Source organism: Zea mays, chromosome 5 (genome assembly GCF_902167145.1).
Source record: "Zea mays cultivar B73 chromosome 5, Zm-B73-REFERENCE-NAM-5.0, whole genome shotgun sequence".
Lineage (NCBI taxonomy): Eukaryota > Viridiplantae > Streptophyta > Magnoliopsida > Poales > Poaceae > Zea > Zea mays.
Genome location: NC_050100.1, coordinates 209,476,644 through 209,497,367, shown reverse-complemented (window position 1 = coordinate 209,497,367; position 20,724 = coordinate 209,476,644). Strand labels below are relative to the sequence as shown.

The window sequence follows — 20,724 nt, the reverse complement described above, 5'->3', positions numbered from 1 at the left end:
CTTATAAAAGCAATGCTCAGCCTCAACCTCTATTCTGTTGATCAGCCTTACACTTCACATGAACCCCCACCTTTGGTGAGTTCATGCACATTATTCCCCACGACTTGTTGAGCTATAAACGTATGTGATCTCACCCTTGCTGTCTCACACCCCCACAGGAGAAGAGCAGGTGGTTCAAGAGGAGCCACAAGGCGAGAAGTATGATCTGATCTAGGTGGCGTTTCTCAGTTGACATTGGCGCCGACGATCCTTAGTTCGTTTTATATTTATTTCTTTATTTTGTAATAAGACTTTCGCTATGTAATAAAGTACTATGATTATATTATGACATTTATCTCTATACACTCTGTTATTATATATGTTGTCTTCTTTGGCGCATGTATGAGATGCACTCGACTTTGTTCTTTAAAACCGGGTGTGACAATGACTAGGGCTGGAAAAAAATCTCGAGCTCGACGAACTGGCTCAGGGCTCGCGGCAGCTCGACTCGGTTACCTGAGATAGCTTGACTCGACTCGAGCTTAACAAATTTAGGAATCTGAGAGAGGATCCTCAATAACTAATTATTCTAATTGTTACCTTGTTTAGTCTTCTAAGTGAGACAAAGTTTAAAAAGAGTTAGATAGTCATGACATTGTTTTTTTTTCTTGGGTGACAACCGTACGAGTTGTTTTCAGTAAGATAGTGTTTCAAAGATTAGTATAAACGTATACGTGGATGGGGTTTAAAAGACAGACACACTGAGATGGAGTTGATGGTTTTGAGGGATGTGACATACCGTATAATTTAAGACATAGATTTTAAATTGATACAGTGTATTTGAAGACATATAAATGATTGATTTTCAAGAGAAGTTAAGGTCATTTTTTTTATCTTTGATATATGGCTAGTTTGTGGACCGAGGGAGAACAGCTTTTTTTAGGCCCTGTCCATCAAACGCCCAAGGGCATTGCTCTTTGCATCATATGTTCACGCCCACATGAACCCGGGCACGATCATTAGGCCTACACTACATAGGGACGTGGAACAGGTCATGATACATCCTATTGAGACGTGATGCAAGTACCGCCACCACGACCCTATCGACTGAACCGACGACAAGAGAGAAGAGACTAGTAGTAGGCTTTGCAAGCAAGCGTTGCTTGAACAAATGGTAACAGCTGCCGTCACTCAACAGAATTTGAAGGCCGTCGATCAGATCCGTTTCGCTTGGGCACTGCGGTGAGGCCCAGAGCAAAATTATGTGGACAGCGGCGGCAGCGACGAGTTCAGTCGTTGCCTGAGGATTAGACATGGAATTGAAATTGCGAAGGCTCTGTCGTGTTACTGTTGTGTGTGTTGTGGGCCCGTGGGGGATTGCGGAGTGCGGCTGCGAAAGTGCCTCCATTTCGGCGACCGGAACGCAGTGGCATGATGCCCGCGTTCTGTAGGGCACAATGTGGTCGGCTGGTCGCGTCACGCCGAGTTGCCGGCTTCGGCCGCCGAGCTGCTCCGCTCGGCGCTCGCGGCCAGCCGGCCACCCCGCACTCGAGAGATTCCTGGCTGGCTGGCTGGCTGCCTGTCTATGCCCGTGTTGTCACCTCAGGTTTTGACGCCCGGCAAAGCTACGGCGGCCTACCGAGTAGCGGCAGTGCGTACGTAGCTCCTGTGGTCACGGCTCCTGCCTGATGTCCCGTCTCGGTTTTCCTTAGAAAACGGAAACGACAAAGCCTAGCACCATTGCTTCATTCAGAGATTAAAAAACACCAGCAGTCCAGCACACACAAGCGCTCCGGAATTCCAGATGTATGTATGTGTTGTACAAAATGGAGCAGTGCGTGTGGCGGGCACAACGCACGAAAACTGTCTGTCCTATTCCTGCTGCGTGGGGGCTGCATTGCCGGGTCCCCAGACAGACTACGAGGATCTAGGATGGCATCGTGACGAACGGTCGCAGCGATGTTGTCCCTGTACATTCGCTGCCTCTCGGCTCCGGTCCATGGGTCGTCTACGCATCGAAGGCGTCGCTGTCTGAAACGGTAGCGGACCGACAGTACAGTACAGTACAGTACTTACTCGGTACTCGTTCTTCGCTTCGGTAGCAGCGACGCTTTGTTCTCATCAGGTCTGTAGCGTCCAGAGTTCCAGGCAGACGACTGGCTTGTAAGTTGGAACCTAGGGCCTGCGCTGCGTGCCCTTCAGAGTTCAGACTCCAGTCCTTGCCTCCTTTTTGTGCGACGCTTGGTACGAATCAGCAACGGTATTGTCATGTTCGCTGCACGAACAGCATGCTTCGGCTTTGGAAGTGTGGGTTTGGAGTCCTGCCCCGTAGTACTTGTTTTCCAGATGATGAGTGGCGGGAGAAAAGGAGGAGTACGGTACGGGAGGGGGTGAAGATAATCGAAAGCCCTCATGGGCCGGGCGTGCACCATTTTAATCCGGCCCTCTCGAGCGAGGAAAATAGTCTGGCCTCATCATGGGTATGGGTGCGCGCAATCAAGTGGTCCAAGTCTCGGCCCTTTTAAAGTCTTTCCGGGCCTTACATCACTCTCACCCTTCGATGTCAACAGTTTCTTACCTAGTTACCTGTCTGTCACCTACTCACCTGCCGTCTGCTAACACCATCGTCGAAGATATCTGCGCGAGATCGTGATGTACATGTACACACAGTGCAGTTTCGCACGGCACGACCAAATCAGCTCGTTTCCGAGTTCGATGTGCAACGTGCCACACTCCCATCGTGCATCGCATTCGAGCTCTCTGCTCTCCACTCGCTCGCTCGACATGCCTCCTTTCACTTTGACATAGACAGCGCTCGCATACGACAAGGCGAGAGTCCACCCAGGAGGGAGAGGGACATATATATTGAGCGTGATTGGACGTCCAGCTCGTGGGCGCAAGGCTCGCGGTGGCCTGGATGCGCAGGGATGCTCCCCCACCGTATCTCCACACATGCAAATTGACATAATAAAAAGCCACTAAGTTGCATCGGTGCGTACAAGCTCGTCTCCATACATACAGCCCACCAATCACTGGTTAAATGCGGTCAACGGAATGTGGAGAGCCCAGACGCACGCGGCCAGGTATCCAATCACGCGGATAGAGAGAGAACCGAGCAGGCAAGCGCCTGATTTTCAACCCAGCACGCACGCTCTGTCGCACGGGGTACGGCGACGGGCAGCCTACCAACCAGCCCAACAGACCAGCCATGGAATGGATCGCGATCCGATTGGGACCTCGGACTACACTATAGTACATCTACTTGCTAGTGTGTGTGTGTGTGTGGTGTGGTGATTTGGACTACCGCTGTACAGTACATTCTCTCGTGTCGTGCTACCCCTACCAGTGCTGCTGTGCATAATGCCGACGACGCTGATGATACATATGGCGCGGTCTTATGCGGCAGAATAATAAGGCTTTTTGGAGGCAGTAGTATGATTCTCGCAGAAAGGTTGGAGGATACTGATTGTTTTGGGACTGAATGGAAACCTGTGTTTTGGCCTTGTTCACCCCCGAAGCAACAACTGCTTGCTAGCGTCCAACTCGTGTCATCGATCGGCAGTCGACACACGCATGCTCCGGTCTAACTTGTGAAGTGACCTGCCGCCGGGCAGCGACCAGCGACCGAACAAGATCGACGGCTTAGGGCCTGTCGTAATCTCGCCGGATCGCGCACGGACGGATCGGACGTACGGGGCCCGGTCCGAGGCACACCGAGTCCACAATCCATCACACACACACGTGTGCCTGTGCGTGTCAATTGCATTGATCGCGACACGGCGCGGCCGGCGTACCAAGGTATAGTAGCTGGCGGCGCACCCGGCGCCGCGCCAGCACGCACGCGAGTACGCGACTACTATGCGCCGCCGACTAACCTGGCCCCCCCCCCCGGGTCTGGCTCCAGTTAAGGCCCTGTTCGGTTACGTTGTTCCCGGCCGGGGTCATGGCCAGATCCTCGTGGATCCCTCCCATATGGATTGAAACCCGGTCACAAGAAAATATGTGTTCGGTTAATCCACGTGTGGGCTGCATCCCGGGCAAACCCTGCCTTTCCTCGCTGCCCCCGCCAGGGAACCACACCCGACATCTACTGGGTGGAAACAATCCCGTCGAGAAGCCGCAGGGCGACGCGCGCGAAGGGCAAGCAGCGGCTATGGCGGCGGTGGCCGAGACGGTGTCAAGGACACGAGATTCTTCACTCCAGCGTCAATCTCCTCTGGCGGACACTTTCTCGTTGGTAATCTTCATCCTCCCTGTCTCTTCTATCATGTTAGGGTTCTTGATTTGGTTCTTGCTCTTCTTCGATCCGAAGTATTTGGGAGATTCAGGATGGTGGTGGATTCCATGTGTTATCTGGAGTATTTGGGAGATTCGACATGCAATTTCGCTATCGATTTATAGTACTAACAATATGAATCGGTTTTGATCCACTTTGTGCCATCATCGTCAAGGTCACGCAACGCATCTTCAAGGCATTCATTGATCTCTTTCCCGTCTAGCTTTTGGTCCAGCCGGTGCCTTCTTGTTGCATCGTGCTAGGATTTAATGGGTGTATTTTTCTCCAGTATCGCCTTGAGCAGCTGCAGCGGTGACCACGCAAGTGAATGAGATGCAAAGAAGGTTGACAAGCTACTGCGAATCTAAAGCAGAAACTGGATAGTTGTACCTTCTCCATTCTTGACTGGGGGGGAAGTGTTCCTCGGTTGCAGAATGCACGGCAGGCTGCCGAAATCGCTGGACATTGCATACGCACCATTCATCGAAGGTTTCTAGATATTTTTTGCTAGCGTAAAGAATTGTGACATCACCCAAGGGATAGTTCATATACAGAAAATCATTGAGGTAGTTTTCAGTGCATGTTCATGTCTTTAATCTAACAATTTATCTCATGACCCCAAAACGATGTATGATAGTAAATGAACAAGATTGACGTGCACACTCAGACCAAGAAGGACCCTCAAGTGCTGCTTGCTCTCACAATGAAGTTTGGGTATGTAATAAATTAGCCTTTTACACGACCATCTTGATCTGAGATACAACTTGCCTAACCACTAGCAAATCCTGCCATGTATTAGTACTTCTTATGCCTCTGGAAGAGGAATGGTGCCTTGCCTACAGGCTTTAAGAATACATGATGCACTCTGCTTGATCTGAGCTCCACAAATGGCTATTCATACGAATAAAATGAAGGAGAGTCTGTTTTGAATTGGGAATAATCAGGATGAGCTGAACAGCTCGACTGTTGAATGTTGTCATTGTCCTCGAGCATGATAGGCTGCAAATACTTCACTATTTTATTTATATGCGCTACTGCCACCAAGATGTGGCACTGCAACACATCTGACTCTCTAAACTTTACTGTTGTTTCATCAACGTTATATACAATTTTTTAAAGTTCTAACTGAACTTGTGCTGCTAGCAAATTGTTTATGTTCTAGGAAAGTATTATGCCAAAAAAATCTTATCTGTTTTGCCCGTGACTGTTAAGTTTTTTAGATGTTTTTCTTCCCCTCGTTATGGACAAGTGTCTTGGGGTAATATATGATTGAACATATGATATTCTCTGCCTTCACGTCTCAAAAATCTGTTTCATACAATTGTTTGAATATTTAACTCTATATTTCCTGCAGTGTGCACCATTTGAAGTTACACCTGATTGCAGTGTTGCTCCCATGAGCATAAAGTCTCTGTTTTTAGTTTCGGTTTAGTTGTTTTCATATTTTTATATTATGTTTTACTAGTGATCAGTAGTCAATTGTCTGCAAAAGCTAAAAGGGGAGTTATGACAGTAGATAGTTCCAGTGCAGTTTTGGAGATGTTTTGTGATTCAAAATTTAACATTTGCAGTGTTTATCTTACTATGGCCTTCTGAAATTTCTCTTCTATGAGCATTGTCCTCGTGATCAGGGTTTCTGAGGATAAATTGGCATGGCTGGAAGCATGCAGTCATTTTATGAGAAGCATATCCCTTGATGTATTATTATTGTTCATCAGTGAGCCTCCAACTTATGACTCTAATGCTACAAGTTCCCGTATCTGGTGCCTTGTTCTGTACTGAAACGTGCTGGCACTTACGTGAACTATGCTGCTGAAAAACAAAAACATCACTTGTATACTGCTAAAAGACATTGTTATGTATATGATTTTCTATGTCCTCTTCTTTTGCATATGAGATCAGTTGCACATGCCAGGGATTAACCGAATGAAAATTTTGAGACAGGGATTAAACCAAAGGGAGATTAAATCCCCAAGGGGATTGAGAGAAAGAGAGGGATCCACTCAATCCCTCTCTGGATTCAATTCACTTGGGGAATTAATCTCTTACAACCGAACATAGCCTAAACGGTTAGCCATTGGGGTTTATTTGTTTGCTTGCCCGCTGCAGCGAAGCCGTAGCGTGCGCGGGGGCCTGGTGCCGCCATGCGTGACATAGCGAGCGACGCGGACGCTCGATCCGCCGGTCGCCAAAATCCCGCGAGAGGCGGGCCGCCGGCCGCCACACCGGTCGGCCGTGGAGCGAAATGAGACCTCACCAACGCCCGCCGACACGCCCACGCCGGCGCGTGGAAAAAAAAAGGAAGGCTAGCCGTCCCGTCTCCCGAGTCCCCCCCCCCCCTCCGGCCCCTCCCGCATCGTCCGGTCCGCCCAACCGCGCGTGGCTGCACCGTCCAAACGATATGTCACGCGCCGCATTTGCTCCTGGGCGGCGTACGGGACCCGGCGCTCTGTCGCCGCCGCCAGCCCGGCCCGGTCGAGGGCGACCGGTCACACACGCCTGTCGCGGGGAATTTCACCTGGGCTGCCTACCGTGCCGACACGGTGCAAGGGGGAGGCGTAGGTGCTGCTGCGCCTGCGCGGCTCCGGTTCGCCGCTCACGCTACTGGCTACAGTAGTGCGGTCGCGGCGTGGCGCCGGGCCTGCCGCCTGCCAGGTGAGGGAACAGTACGAGAGGACGGGAGAGCTAGCTACGCTCGGGGGCGCACGCGCGCACCGGCACTAGGCGTAGGCGAGCTGACAGAGGCCCGGACTGGGCCGCGGTTGGCCTAGCTAGCTGCCGGCCGGTGGTGCGGTGTGGCGTGGCGTCTGGTTGCCGCGTCGCTCGTTGCGTCAATTTCTCACGCGTGCTCTCGTCCACTCTTCCAAGGATGGCGTGGCCAGGATGCTTGCGATGGGAGAACCGAGAACCTGATCGATGATCACCATTCCCCCGATGGTCTGGAATATATATATAGCTGTGTGGCTTAAAGACCACACACGCCGACACGCGCGCCATAGATGATGAGCCCAGCTTGCATTGGGTTTACAGCACTAGTACACTACTAGCATAGTACTAGTATACATCAGTTTACCTGAAGGCTTGCTAGTTGCTACAGCAACTTCTCTGAGTGCTCTGGCCAAACTGCATGCCGGTCCTATACTGACCTTCAGCTTGTCAGCTGCAGTACGTGTGATGTGGGCGTAGCTCTGCCAACGCATGTTTTTTCGCATAAACTAAACTCACAGGCATGAGGCATCGGGACACAGCACACGCATCCACGAACGAACAGCAACTTGCATCCACACCGGACAACAGTGCAAGAGCAGTGTGGAAACGCGATGCAAGCACCGTACGTACACAGACCATATATTCATATCATGAGGCCGTGGTGACACCAGCAAGCAGGATCGAAGGAGAGCGCCGAAACGCCTGACGGCGACGGGCATGCGCGACGAGCCCATGCATGCATCTGGTGGCCAGAACCAGAGACAACAAGTCGACCGACGACGACGACCAGTGGCCGCAGAGGATGACTGATCTGGCGAGCGAGCTAGCACTAGTAGGGAATGCGAATGGATACCTTGCTTGCGGACGGCGAGCTCGCAAAAGGCCAAGCTAAAGCGCAAAAGCGGGACAAAATTTTGAATCAGGAAAGGGAGAGATGCTTCGGCTCTGCTATCCTTGTCTCTTCTTTGCTACTACATGCCTTTCGAACCTCCGAAAGCATGCTTTTGAACGGCCCCGCCCCGAGACCATACATACCACCGCCCGCCCGGCGCCATACATACACGTACCTAGACCGCCGTAGTCCAGGTGAAATTCTGTACTACGTAGTATGTATATTTTTATTTAGAATAGGATGACCGACGACGACGGACGGAGAGGCGCCCGGGCCGATCGGGGTGAAGACGAACCTGCAACGCATGGGCCCAGGGCCCCCCAAATTGTAGTGTGCTTTCGGTTTTCTAGCCTATTCCTCACAGGGACCGAAATATTCCACGTGGCCGGGATGGTATCGTCATGGCTACGCATGACCATGATATATGCGACGTCACTACGTCAGTTTGTCATTGTAGTAGCTCTTTTCAGCTAGGGAATTAGTGGAAACAGCTGCGGCCCCTGATTTAAGTTGGTCACAATGCCACATGCATGCATTAATGATAATGTCACTCTACCCTCGGTCTTCTATAATAATTTAAAACATTTTTTTGAATGATTTGACATCTTATTTTAGGGTACAAACTGTAGTAGCATGGCATAAATGTCATGAAAAGAAAATATTACCAAATGAAGTACAAGTAATTTTTTTAGGAAAGCGTCGTTCGGAAAAATAAAATAAAATAAAATAAATAGCACACATTTTGGGAGAATGGATCGTGTGTGCCAAAGATCATTTCAATTCAAAGCTCACACGCTACTACCAGCAGCAAGTGCAGGTTGCTAGTAGCGCCTAGCGCGCGGTAGCAGACGCAGGCACGCCGCACGCAGCGTCCACTCGGTCCACATGGCAAAGTTTGACCAAAGTCTCCAAACACACATACTACACACCGCTAGACCGCCAAAGTGTGACTGGTAGTACTAGATGATGAGAGCCAGCCAGCAGCGTAGGGCCCTAGCCGAGCCGGAGTAGTAGGCTGGTGAAGTGAAGGCCGCCGAGCCAGGACGGACCGACAGCCGCGCACGCCTCGGGACGCGAGCCGGCGGCGGGCCCATGGCATGGGGCTGCGGGGACCGCGGCAGTGTGGCGTGGGGAAGCCGACGCGACGAGCTAGGCCGACCCGCCCGCCTTCCACTCTTCTCTTCCGGCCTCCGGCTCTCTACTCCCCGGCTCCCCGCTCCCACCCAGGTCCTAGGCTCCCCTCCCGGTCCCGGACGCGTCTCCTCCGTTCACCACGCTGCCGGAGTGCCGGGCGCTTCTGGCCCCGACACCGTGGGCCACCCCGGCCCTTGTGCGCGCTCTCTCTCTCTCTCTCTCTCTCTCTCTCTCTCTCTCTCTCGTAGCGAATAGCGATCTATCTATCACTCGGGGTTGGGGTCGGGCGCGCAACTTTTCCTTCCTTCTTATTGACATCTCCCAGAGCTCTCTCGCTCGCATCTCTCCACCAACCGGCGGCACCACCAGATTCCTCTCTTCCTCTGCTCTAGCTTCTTCTAGCTAGCCCCCTCCTTCGCACCACGCACTATTATCTCATCCGTTCTTTCCTTCAGTCTATGTTTATTTGCTCTGCACATCATCGCTCGGTGGCCCTGTCCTCGCTACCTTCCAATTAGTCGGCAAGGCAAAGGCACCGGCAGAGAGGAAGAAGGCCAGTTCTATAGTATATATGACGATCAGGGTAATGAACTAGCTACCGGCTGCACAGTTTTGTGGGGGTGTGTCCGCGTGGTGTGTTGTGTGTGTCTAGCTAGCTAGGTTTTGCGTGTGGCTCGTCGATCTGCTTGGCAGAACAGACCACGGCGATCGTCACGTTTGGCTAGGGTACTCGGCTAGTGACCGACGTATTCTGATGATGGCCGGGGCACCGCCGATGCACATCTGCCTGGACTCGGACTGGCTCAAGGTACGTACCATGATCTGGCATCTATCCCTCGTCGCACAAGAAGTTTGTTCTTAATTTGTGATTACCTCATTATCTGGCATCTATCCCTCCTGTGCATACATATAATTCATGCATGCATCTCCCGGTCTCCCCAGGCCCAGGACATGGGATCTGACCAATATACATATACATGAGCCCTAGCCGTCTGTCACACGCGCGCGGTAGTACAATTCCTTGCATCCCTGGTTCACTTCTCCTCCTCCCCCCCTATGTTTTCTGTTCGTCAAGATTTCGTAAGGCCTATATATAGTTATATACCAGATATCATTAATTAGGCTAGCAGTTGTGTGATATTTTTTCTGGTTCGTTAATTCATGCATGTCTTGCTTCCCAATCGATCCTTTTGTGTGTTTGTGTGTGTACATGCGTGTAGGCAGCTCACTCCTCTTTGTTGATCTCTGCACTATATATGTCTCCTTGATTGCTATTTTTTTGTCATCAACAATGGTTGTTTAGTAGCATATATGGTTAATATTATCAAAGGTACATTTACAGCGTAAGATCGACGGTCTGGCACATTTATAGCCTTGAGGAAACTAGTGTTTCTTTTGATGAACTATTATCAACTCAGAAACATGTGGCAGCATGCATTTCTTTCACTTGCTGTAGTTTTAGTATAAACTTTTTTTTCTTTCTAAATTTGATTAAATATATATAATAATACCAATACTTACAAGGCCTATTAGTAACTACTATTAGATTAGTTATAAAATATACTTTAATCATAAACTTGTTTGAAGATACAAATATTAATATTATTTGTTATATACTTTATCAAATTTATAAAATTTTGATTTCACGACAAATTTAATGAACATCTATTTTAGGATTGAGGGAGTGCTCTTTTAATTTTTTGTGCAGTAGTTTTCATTGACGGCCCATTTGGATCTATTCGTTTTGAAGGAATTAGAATTTACTTAATATAGTAGTCTATTTGGCTTGAAATTTGATATTTTACCGCTTTTCAAAGCTTAGATATAAGCACATCTCAAATTCATAGAGGTGGAGTATGGAAAATGATTTTACGTATCAACGAAATATGTTTCTACTCTGTAACTTATAAGTCGCTCTTCGGTTCACTCATCTATATTAAAAATGTATCACATGAATATCTCTCCCATATTGCAAATAATAGTATACAGACCATAATAGTTTAATTGTTTTTTTTTGCTTAAATTACTATTATTAGAATGGAATTCAATTCTAAGGATCCAAAGGGCGTGACATTTTTCTTTTCTAGCTACCTACGTTGCTTACACCAGGATCCAATAAGGCCGCAAGTGAATCATTATATACTTGCACTAACAGAGAGAGAGAAACTAAAATGGAACTCTACAAGGAGCGAGTACTCACAAAAGATGTCGCAAAACACAAAATACACAAACAGTAGAAAGTGCAATGCTGTCAGATCCTAAACCATATATTGCAAGCAAAAGCAACAGAGATAAAAAGAGATTTGAACAAGTCCATTTTGATCGCCTGATCTACCTGGCTTTAACTTTAGAACACTGCAAAAGCCATTCATATAGATCTCCTCAATGCTATCAGTATGTGAAAAGAACAACACGAATAAGTAGAACTTTTATTGTTATTATTACCATAACTTTAGGGTTATTAATTTAATTTTAGTAACTAAACAAGAGCATACAATATATCTATGTGTGGGAGGTGTTCTTATGCTGTTATTTTTGCAAGCTGATACCAGATGCTACCTAGGGTTATAACAGCACGATGAGAACATTCTTCAGACCTAGCTAGGGTTACACATGATGACCGGCATCTAAGGACACAAGAATTTATGTGTCCTCAGGTTCTATCTACTAGTACGAGATCATAGGAAATCCATGCACATATGGGACATTAATGCTTTAAGAAATCAAGACAAGTACACCTTGCATGTCTCTCATGATATCAAAGGTTCGTCGTTGTAACTTTAACATGTGTTCAAAAGCGCAACTACGCGTAGAGGAGATCATGCATGGGGCCGGTCTACAACTGATCCATGTGATTCCAAAAGCTTTGGATAACATAGGCGGATCAAGCTGATCAGAGATCTAAAATCTGATCTAATTGATGCCTCCATCATGAAATATCATAATAGCCTTTGGAGCTTTGCATGCAGCTCGTACTTTAGCCTACTGTACTGTATATGCATGCTGACCATGTGGTCCTTTCCCGCATTCCGAGGCTTCCATTCTGTCACAGATAATGATTTGCGATCACACTGCCATAACGTGGTCTTGTGCTTTTCAGGGCATCGTTCCCGAGGAGCCTGGGATGGGATCGTCGTCACCGTCAGCGGAGCTGATCGCGTGCCCTAGGCCAATGCACGCCACGGCTGCCGCGGCGGACCGGCGTCTGCGCCCGCAGCACGACCAGCCACTCAAGTGCCCGCGATGCGAGTCCACGCACACCAAGTTCTGCTACTACAACAACTACAGTCTCTCCCAGCCGCGCTACTTCTGCAAGACGTGCCGCCGCTACTGGACCAAAGGCGGATCGCTCCGCAACGTCCCGGTTGGTGGGGGATGCCGCAAGAACAAGCGCGCCAGCGCCAAGAAACCACCCGCGCCACCGATGCAGCCGCCGCACATGTCGGAGACGGGCCTCCACCTGTCCTTCTCCGGCGTGCAGCAGCTGCCGCCGGCCGATCCGCTTTGCAGCCTCGGCCTTTTGGACTGGAAGTATGACCCGATCCTCACAGGTTCCGGTGGCGTCGCTGGCTCGTTGGATGGCGCCAGCTCCGAGACGCACTTCGCAGGGACGGGCATGCTGGGCATCCCAGGTGGCAGCGGGGGCGGCGAGTGCCACGCGCTGAGCGCGCTCCGGTACGCGGCCGGCCTGGGCGAGAACCTGCAGGTGCAGGGTCTCCCGTTTGGGGCGCGCGCTGAGCACGACGCGATGGAGATGAAGCCTGCGGCGACGGACAGGCTGCTCTCGCTGGACTGGTACAGCGAGACAAGCCGCGCGCCAGAGAGCGCCATCAGCTCGTTGGGCGCGCTGGGCCTGTGGAGCGGCATGCTCGGCGGTGCGCACCAGCACCATGGCTCGTCGGCGGCCATCTAAGACCCTAGCAAAACGTGCCTCCATGCTTGCGTTGCATTGCACCAGTTTGCTAATGGCGTTAACAAGTATGAGTGACTACGTAGAAATGCTTGTTTTTTTACCTGTTTTTATCTTCTGTTTCGTTTCGTCGTTTGTTTTTTGGACGATCCATGTTTGCCGCTCGTCATTTCAGATGATGTCTCTGTTGTTGTACCGCTTCAAAGTTCAAACACTTGCTGTGGTTCAAATTACAGTTTGCTGGTGATTGATGAGCCCAGGTTTTATACGTATGGAAATATGGATTATGTATGGAACTATGTATCTCTTCTCTACTCCTATAAAGTATATTAATTACCTAGACTCCACTGTTGTCTCTTTTATATATAAAAAAGCTCTTATACATCTTTCTAATCTAACTAAACCGTTAGATCGTAACTAGTCGGTTGACCGTATGTTACGACAGCTCACAATAATACCCACATAAATTATCTACAAAAAAAGATCTCAATATTTTTTATTTATTGTCTCTGCTCTTATCATAAAGTCATAATGTGTTTTATGAACGCACTGGTACCATAGGCAACAAATCAGAGACTTCATCCCTCGCCTCCCCCACTTCCAAGGTTTCGTAAAGCAAGAGGGGAAGGAAATAGACGGGCATACATGTTCGTTGCCAGAGAAGGACACGACAAAGACCTGAGCATCTAGAGGCGACATAGATAGTCTATTTTATATATAAAAAAGCTCTTATACGTCTTTCTAATCTAACTGAACCGTTAGGTCGTAACTAGTCGGTTGCCCGCGTATTGCGACGGCTCACAATAATACCCACATAAACTATCTACAAAAAAGATCTCAAAATTTTTTATTGATTGTCTCTGCTCTTCTCATAATGTGTTTTATGAACGCACTGGTACCATAGGCAGCAAATCAGAGACTCCATCCCTCGCCTCCCCCACTTCCAAGGTTTCATAAAGCAGGAGGGGAAGAAAAGAGACGGGCATACATGTTCGTTGCCAGAGAAGGACACGACAAAGACCTGGGCATCTAGAGGCGATATAGATAGTCTCTTTTATATATAAAAAAGCTCTTATACGCCTTTCTAATCTAACTGGACTGTTAGGTCGTACCTAGTCGGTTGCCCGTGCGTTGCGACGGCTCACAATAATACCCACATAAACTATCTACAAAAAAGATCTCAATATTTTTTATTGATTGTCTCTGCTCTTCTCATAATGTGTTTTATGAACACAATAGTACCATAGGCAGCAAATCAGAGACTCCGTCCCTCGTCTCCCCCACTTCCAAGGTTTCGTAAAGTAGGAGAGGAAGGAAAGAGGCGGATATACATGTTCGTTGCCAGAGAAGGACACGACAAAGACCTGTGCATCTAGAGGCGACATAGATAGTATACCGCTAGATACATATAAGGAGAGAGCACACAGGCGGGGAAAGAAGCCTAGCCGGAGCAGCTCCAAACCGAGAGGCACCCACACCAGGCGTCAGTCCGAGAAGGGCGAGAGAATGCGAGTGTCGTCCCAACCCTATACCCGCTAAAGCGACACAACACCACCACCAACTCCCATATGCCGACTGCTGCCACGCTATGGGCCTTTGTTGTCCAATATCTCAGACCTAGACTCCTCATCGCCAAGATAACCTAAGCATGGCAGACGCCATCATCTCCTCCTCGACGGCACACACAGAGAAAGGCCAGGAGCATGACCGACTCGTCCCGTACCTGCGTCCACGAGCGTCGGTCAGCTCGCGGCTGCGATCGTGGGCAGGGGCAGCAGGTTGGGGAGGAAGAACAGGACAAAGGCCGGGAAGACGAACAGGACGTCCGACGGTGAAAACGATGATGCGCGCATGATGTGAAACATCCTCGTGGACATGCAGTAGCTACTGCGCGAGTCGGTGTGGGGGCTAGTGTCGGACGAATACTTACAGGAAGGAGGCGCCTGCTCCTACGCCCTCTGCCGAGAATGTGGTGGTGCGAAGGTGGAGGCATGAGGGGAGAGAGAAAAGAAGCAAGATGGTGAACGAGGTGGTGGCAACTGAGACGAGGACCATTATTACCGTGCGAAGATATAGATGGCCAAATGGGCCGTGTCTAGCGAGCCGTCTCGAGGCACGATCCATTTAATAGTGCCTGGGCCAACCCGGCATGAGCGTCGTGCGGTGCTTGGGTCGTAGTCTCGGCCCATAGTGCTGGCCCGGCACGATTATTTTTTATTTTACAAAAAACATATATACATATGTACAATTTATATTCAATATTATAAACACCTAAGCATAATGTTCTACTAGTTATACAGCTTCGCCTAGTCTCTCACCCTTCTTCTATCAGAGTGTGGGTTCAAACCCCACCTCTTGCATCGCTTTTTAACATTTTACGCTGATTTATCCAAATGGCCCGATGGGCTGGCCCAGCAGGGTGTGGGTTCAAACCCCACCTCCTTCATCGCTTTTTAACATTTACGCTGATTTAACTAAATGGTCCGACGGGCTGGCCCGACATGGTCAGCAGGCCGATGTGTCGTGCGTGCCGTGCCATGCCTGGCCTAGCGGGCCCATGTTGGTCGTTATTTGGGGCTCCATATGTAGAGGTGTGGTTTGGGACGTGGAGGTTGGCTGCAGAGGGGATCGACAGGTTAATTTTAAGTAGATGTGAGGGGTTATTTGTAAAAAATGTCACGGGATGACCATTGAAACTGGTTCTTCAAGTACAGATAAAATACCAAAGTCTAATACAACGTGAAGCCGCAAACAAGCCGTGCTCCCGGATAGTGTTGGATAAATATGGTCTTGGTCCATTTTAATACTTATTCAATGATGAATTAAATGTAAAGACCCAAATTAATGCGACCGAGCACAAATTGGTTAATACCGTATTGAAAGTTCGTGAAACAGTCAATCAACTTAAATAGGTGAACTGTTGGTACATCTATTGATAGATAAGTTGGTAAAGGATAAAGGGCTTGCCACACGCGCTGCCACCGCGGGGCGTAGCCGTGGTAGATCAGACATTTGGTCTGAATATTTCACGCAGTTGTACGTTTTGCCTTGTATAAAATCCATCTGTTTCCAATCATTACGTGTGTCGTCCGTTTCTAGTCATTGTGTGCGGTTGTTTCCTCTCTATAAGAATGTCGTTTTTTATCTCTCATCTCTCGCGAATTGCAAACAACACATCTTCGTCTCATCTTCTGCGAGTACAGAGAGAGTGGGAAAGCATCACCGTCCGCAGAGATACACTTGCACGGATATGGGGAGCGTCTTCGCGACTGCTCGCGTGATTTATTCATCCACGTCTTCATCCCTGCGTTGTTGTTCGTCCCACTGCTTCGTCTATATTATGTCGTTCATCGTCTTCCCAGCGACGCGTGCTGTTGTCCTTCTTCCTGGCGACCGTTCGATGGACTGCACGACATATATCTTCCTGCATCGACTTCCTATGGCTACATCGAACAAACACACGAGATGTCTTGTGTGAATGGAGCCATTGATGCCTTGAGTATGGGTCCCTCCGTAGGGTACATTCTATTCTTCATATTTGTGCATTATTCATTGTTGTTTACTGCTTATACGAGTAGTTATACACACATACACATATACGTCATCACATATATCACACTATTTTTTCGATTATATTAAAACTAAAAATGCCTAAATTTCTTACGGGTAGTACTCCTCGTAAGTTGAGAGAGGACGAGCGATCAATCTAGCTATAAAAAGGTAAATCTCCTTTTTTAAATCATACGTCTTTCGCCCTTTTGAGTTTTGTCTAAGATAAAGTACAATATCTACAGTCTAATCTCTGATATGTGTGCCATATATCCACTTTAATCTTAAATTTATTTTTTGTCTGAGAGATCCAATTTAATTTTAAATATATATTTTGTGGAGAGAGTCCATCACACTGGCTTATCACTAAGCCCTCGCGTGTCGTACAACCGTTACACTATAAATATGATTATTGTGTCATCACAACACACGAGCCTTATACTAGTATTACTACGAGAAACACCCTCGTCGTCCGCACTCACCCACATACCACGCCAGCCCAACCGCCCTCACAAACCTAGACCCATGCCACCAACCTGCCCCACCTCCCGTCGCCCCCATATTCCACACCCTGCTATCCGAATATCCTGTCCTTGCCCCTATGCCGCCATTGTGCCCTGCTCACGCCCTAGCCGCCACACCGTCTAAGTGGAAAAATTCTCAGAATACCATGTGCAAGCCCATTACTTTTCAGCCCCTCACATTCGTGACCTGTAGGCCCACAAACAGAAGTCACAAGAAGCCCCAAACAACCAAGTGGTAGGCTTCATTTTTTGTTCACGTGGCCCTGCAGGTCACGAATGTGAGGGCTGCAAAGTGATGGGCTTGCATCCGACATGTAGTGAATTTTTCTCATCTAAGTATACAAACTATCGGTACCCTGAATCAGGGGTACCCCCTTACTACAGCATTAAAGACACGGTGCCCACGCAGCTATCTCTAGTCGCGCGGTAAACAACACTCCACCTTTCCGCATGGGCAGCTCCGGGGCCGTCGCGTGGCCGAAAAAGGTGGTATACTCCAGGATACCATCAGTAGGTACGGACCTCCTCGAGAAAGCGCCGGACCCCTGTACTCACGACCCGGATCTCCGAGTATGGTCCAGGGCTCCCATGCAAGCAAGCCGGACCCCTTGGGTGAGGTCCGAACCCCTCTGAGCGGGGTCCGGGCCACCCATAACGAGGTCCCGGGACAGGGGATACCCTGGCCTAAGCAAGGGTTCGATACTGACACGTGTCCAGGCTTTATCCTGTGCACTTGTGAGAGCACCTAGAGGGGGGGTGAATAGGTGATCCTGTGAAACTTAAACTTATAGCCACAAAAACTTGTTAAGTGTTAGCACAATAATCGCCAAGTGGCTAGAGATGAGTCTCAACAAAACACAATACCACAAAAGATCAACACAGAGAAGACACAGTGGTTTATCCCGTGGTTCGGCCAAGTACAAAACTTGCCTACTCCACGTTGTGGCGTCCCAACGGACGAGAGTTGCACTCAACTCCTCTCAAGTGATCCAATGATCAACTTGAATACCACAGTGTTATGCTTTTCCTTTCAATATCCCGTTTGCGAGGAATCTCCACAACTTGGAGTCTCTCGCCCTTACACTTGAGATTCACAAAGAAATACGGAGTAAGGGAGGGAAGCAACACACACAAATCCACAGCAAAATGCGCACACACACGACCAAGAATCGAGCTCAAAAGACTATCTCAAAGTTCTCACTAGAACGGAGCTCGAATCACTGAGAATGACAAACGGATGCGCAAAGACTGAGTGTGGATGATCAAGAATGCTCTAAGGTTGCTTGGTGTACTCCTCCATGCGCCTAAGGGTCCCTTTTATAGCCCCAAGGCAGCTAGGAGCCGTTGAGAACAAATCTGGAAGGCCATCCTTGCCTTCTGTCATCGGACGCACCGGACAGTCCGGTGCACACCGGACAGTGTCCGGTGCCCGATTCCTTTCCTTAAATGGCGAAGCCGACCGTTGCAGATCTGGGAGCGGTTGGCGCACCGGACATGTCCGGTGCACACCGGACAGTCCGGTGCCCCCTTCCGACCGTTGGCTTGGCCACGTGTCGCGCGCAGAATCCGCGGCCGACCGTTGGCTCACCGGACAGTCCGGTGCACACCGGACAGTCCGGTGAATTTTAGCCGTACGCCGTCAGCAAATTCCCGAGAGCGGCCTCTTCGGCCGAGGCAGCCTGGCGCACCGGACACTGTCCGGTGCACCACCGGACAGTCCGGTGCTCCAGACCGAAGCAGCCTTCTGGCTGTACACAGCCAACTCTTTTCTTTTCTTTTTCTTCCTGTTTCCAATACTTAGACAAGTATATTAGTACACATAACCAATGTACTAAGACTTAGAAACATACCTTTGCTCTTGATTTGCACTTTATTCATCCATGGCATAAATTCACATTTAAGCACTTGAGTTGGCACTCAATCACCAAAATACTTAGAAATGGCCCAAGGGCACATTTCCCTTTCAATCTCCCCCTTTTTGGTGATTTATGCCAACACAACATAAAGCAACTAGAACAAGTGCAAAATCACTTCAAATAAAACTCAAATTGATTTTGATTCAATTTTGGCATATATGGATCATCCTTTGCCACCACTTGGTTTGTTTTTGCAAATCAAACTCAAAATCCTATCTCTAAGTCAAATCCACTTGTAGAGACATACAGAGAGGTTTTCCAAAGAAAATTAATTCAAGATTCCCAAAAACTCCCCCTTTTTCCCATGATCAACACTTCTCCCCGCAAGAGGCCAACTTTTGACACAAGAGACAATGCAAGAGTTTTGATAAAACAAAAAGGCTCTATTCTAGTTTCAATACTATCTCAAGTGGTAGCTGATCCATCTATTGCTTTGGCCTTTATTTTCTCCCCCTTTGGCATCAAGCACCAAAACGGGATCAATCTTGGCCCTTTAACCCCATTGCTTCACCAAAATCTTCAATTAAGAGCAAATAGGCAATAAGAGTTTAAAGATGAACTTGGAATAAGTTACCCCCTCATCGGAGTGCAGTGGAAGTCTTTCACGGTCCAAGTCCACCTTTCCCTTTCAAACCTTCTTTGAGACTAAAACAAGCAACCTCAAGCAAATGGTTAGTCTCAAAGGGTCAAGTTGTAGCACATCTCCCCCTAAACATGTGCATCACTTTGCAACGGACTTGTGAGGTCCAGGGAGTGTTTGTACAACTTGAGCACCAAAATAAGTAACAAAATACAGAATGAACATGATCAAAGGCATAAACACATGTATGCTACAATTCAATCCAAGTTCCGCGAATCTAAGACATTTAGCTCACTACGCAGCCTGCAAAAGGTCTTCTCATCTAGAGGCTTGGTAAAGATATCGGCTAGCTGGTTCTCGGTGCTAACATGAAACACTTCGATATCTCCCTTTTGCTGGTGGTCTCTCAAAAAGTGATGCCGGATGTCTATGTGCTTTGTGCGGCAGTGTTCAACAGGATTTTCCGCCATGCGGATAGCACTCTCATTATCGCATAGGAGTGGGACTTTGCTCAGATTGTAGCCAAAGTCCCTGAGGGTTTGCCTCATCCAAAGTAGTTGCGCGCAACACTGTCCTGCGGCAACGTACTCGGCCTCAGCGGTGGATAGGGCAACGGAGGTTTGTTTCTTAGATTTCCACGACACCAGGGGCCTTCCTAAGAATTGGCACGTCCCTAATGTACTCTTCCTATCGACCTTACATCCAGCATAGTCGGAGTCTGAGTATCCAACCAAGTCAAACGTAGACCCCTTTGGATACCAGAGCCCGAAGCAAGGCGTAGCAACCAAATATCTAAGAATTCGCTTCACCGCCACTAAGTGACACTCCTTAGGATCGAATTGAAATCTAGCACACATGCATACGCTAAGCATAATGTCCGGTCTACTAGCACATAAATAAAGTAAAGACCCTATCATTGACCGGTATGCTTTTTGATCAATGGACTTACCTCCTTTGTTGAGGTCGGTGTGTCCGTCGGTTCCCATCGGAGTCTTTGCGGGCTTGGCGTCCTTCATCCCAAACCGCTTTAGCAGATCTTGCGTGTACTTTGTTTGGGAGATGAAGGTGCCGTCCTTGAGTTGCTTCACTTGGAACCCAAGGAAGTAGTTCAACTCGCCCATCATCGACATCTCGAATTTCTGCGTCATCACCCTGCTAAACTCTTCACAAGACTTTTGGTTAGTAGAACCAAATATTATGTCATCGACATAAATTTGGCACACAAACAAATCACCATCACATGTCTTAGTGAACA

The 20,724-nt window shown here is 48.6% G+C and overlaps 1 protein-coding gene across 1 annotated transcript; it reads left to right on the top strand.

Moving 5' to 3' along the window:
- Positions 1 to 9,060: 9,060 nt before the first annotated feature.
- Positions 9,061 to 13,158, top strand: LOC100216759 (Dof zinc finger protein DOF2.1). Its single transcript, NM_001143160.1, has 2 exons — positions 9,061 to 9,798; positions 12,091 to 13,158. Exons 1-2 carry the CDS (start codon positions 9,745 to 9,747, stop codon positions 12,901 to 12,903), a joined length of 867 nt encoding a protein of 288 aa, NP_001136632.1. The 5' UTR covers positions 9,061 to 9,744; the 3' UTR covers positions 12,904 to 13,158.
- Positions 13,159 to 20,724: the final 7,566 nt, after the last annotated feature.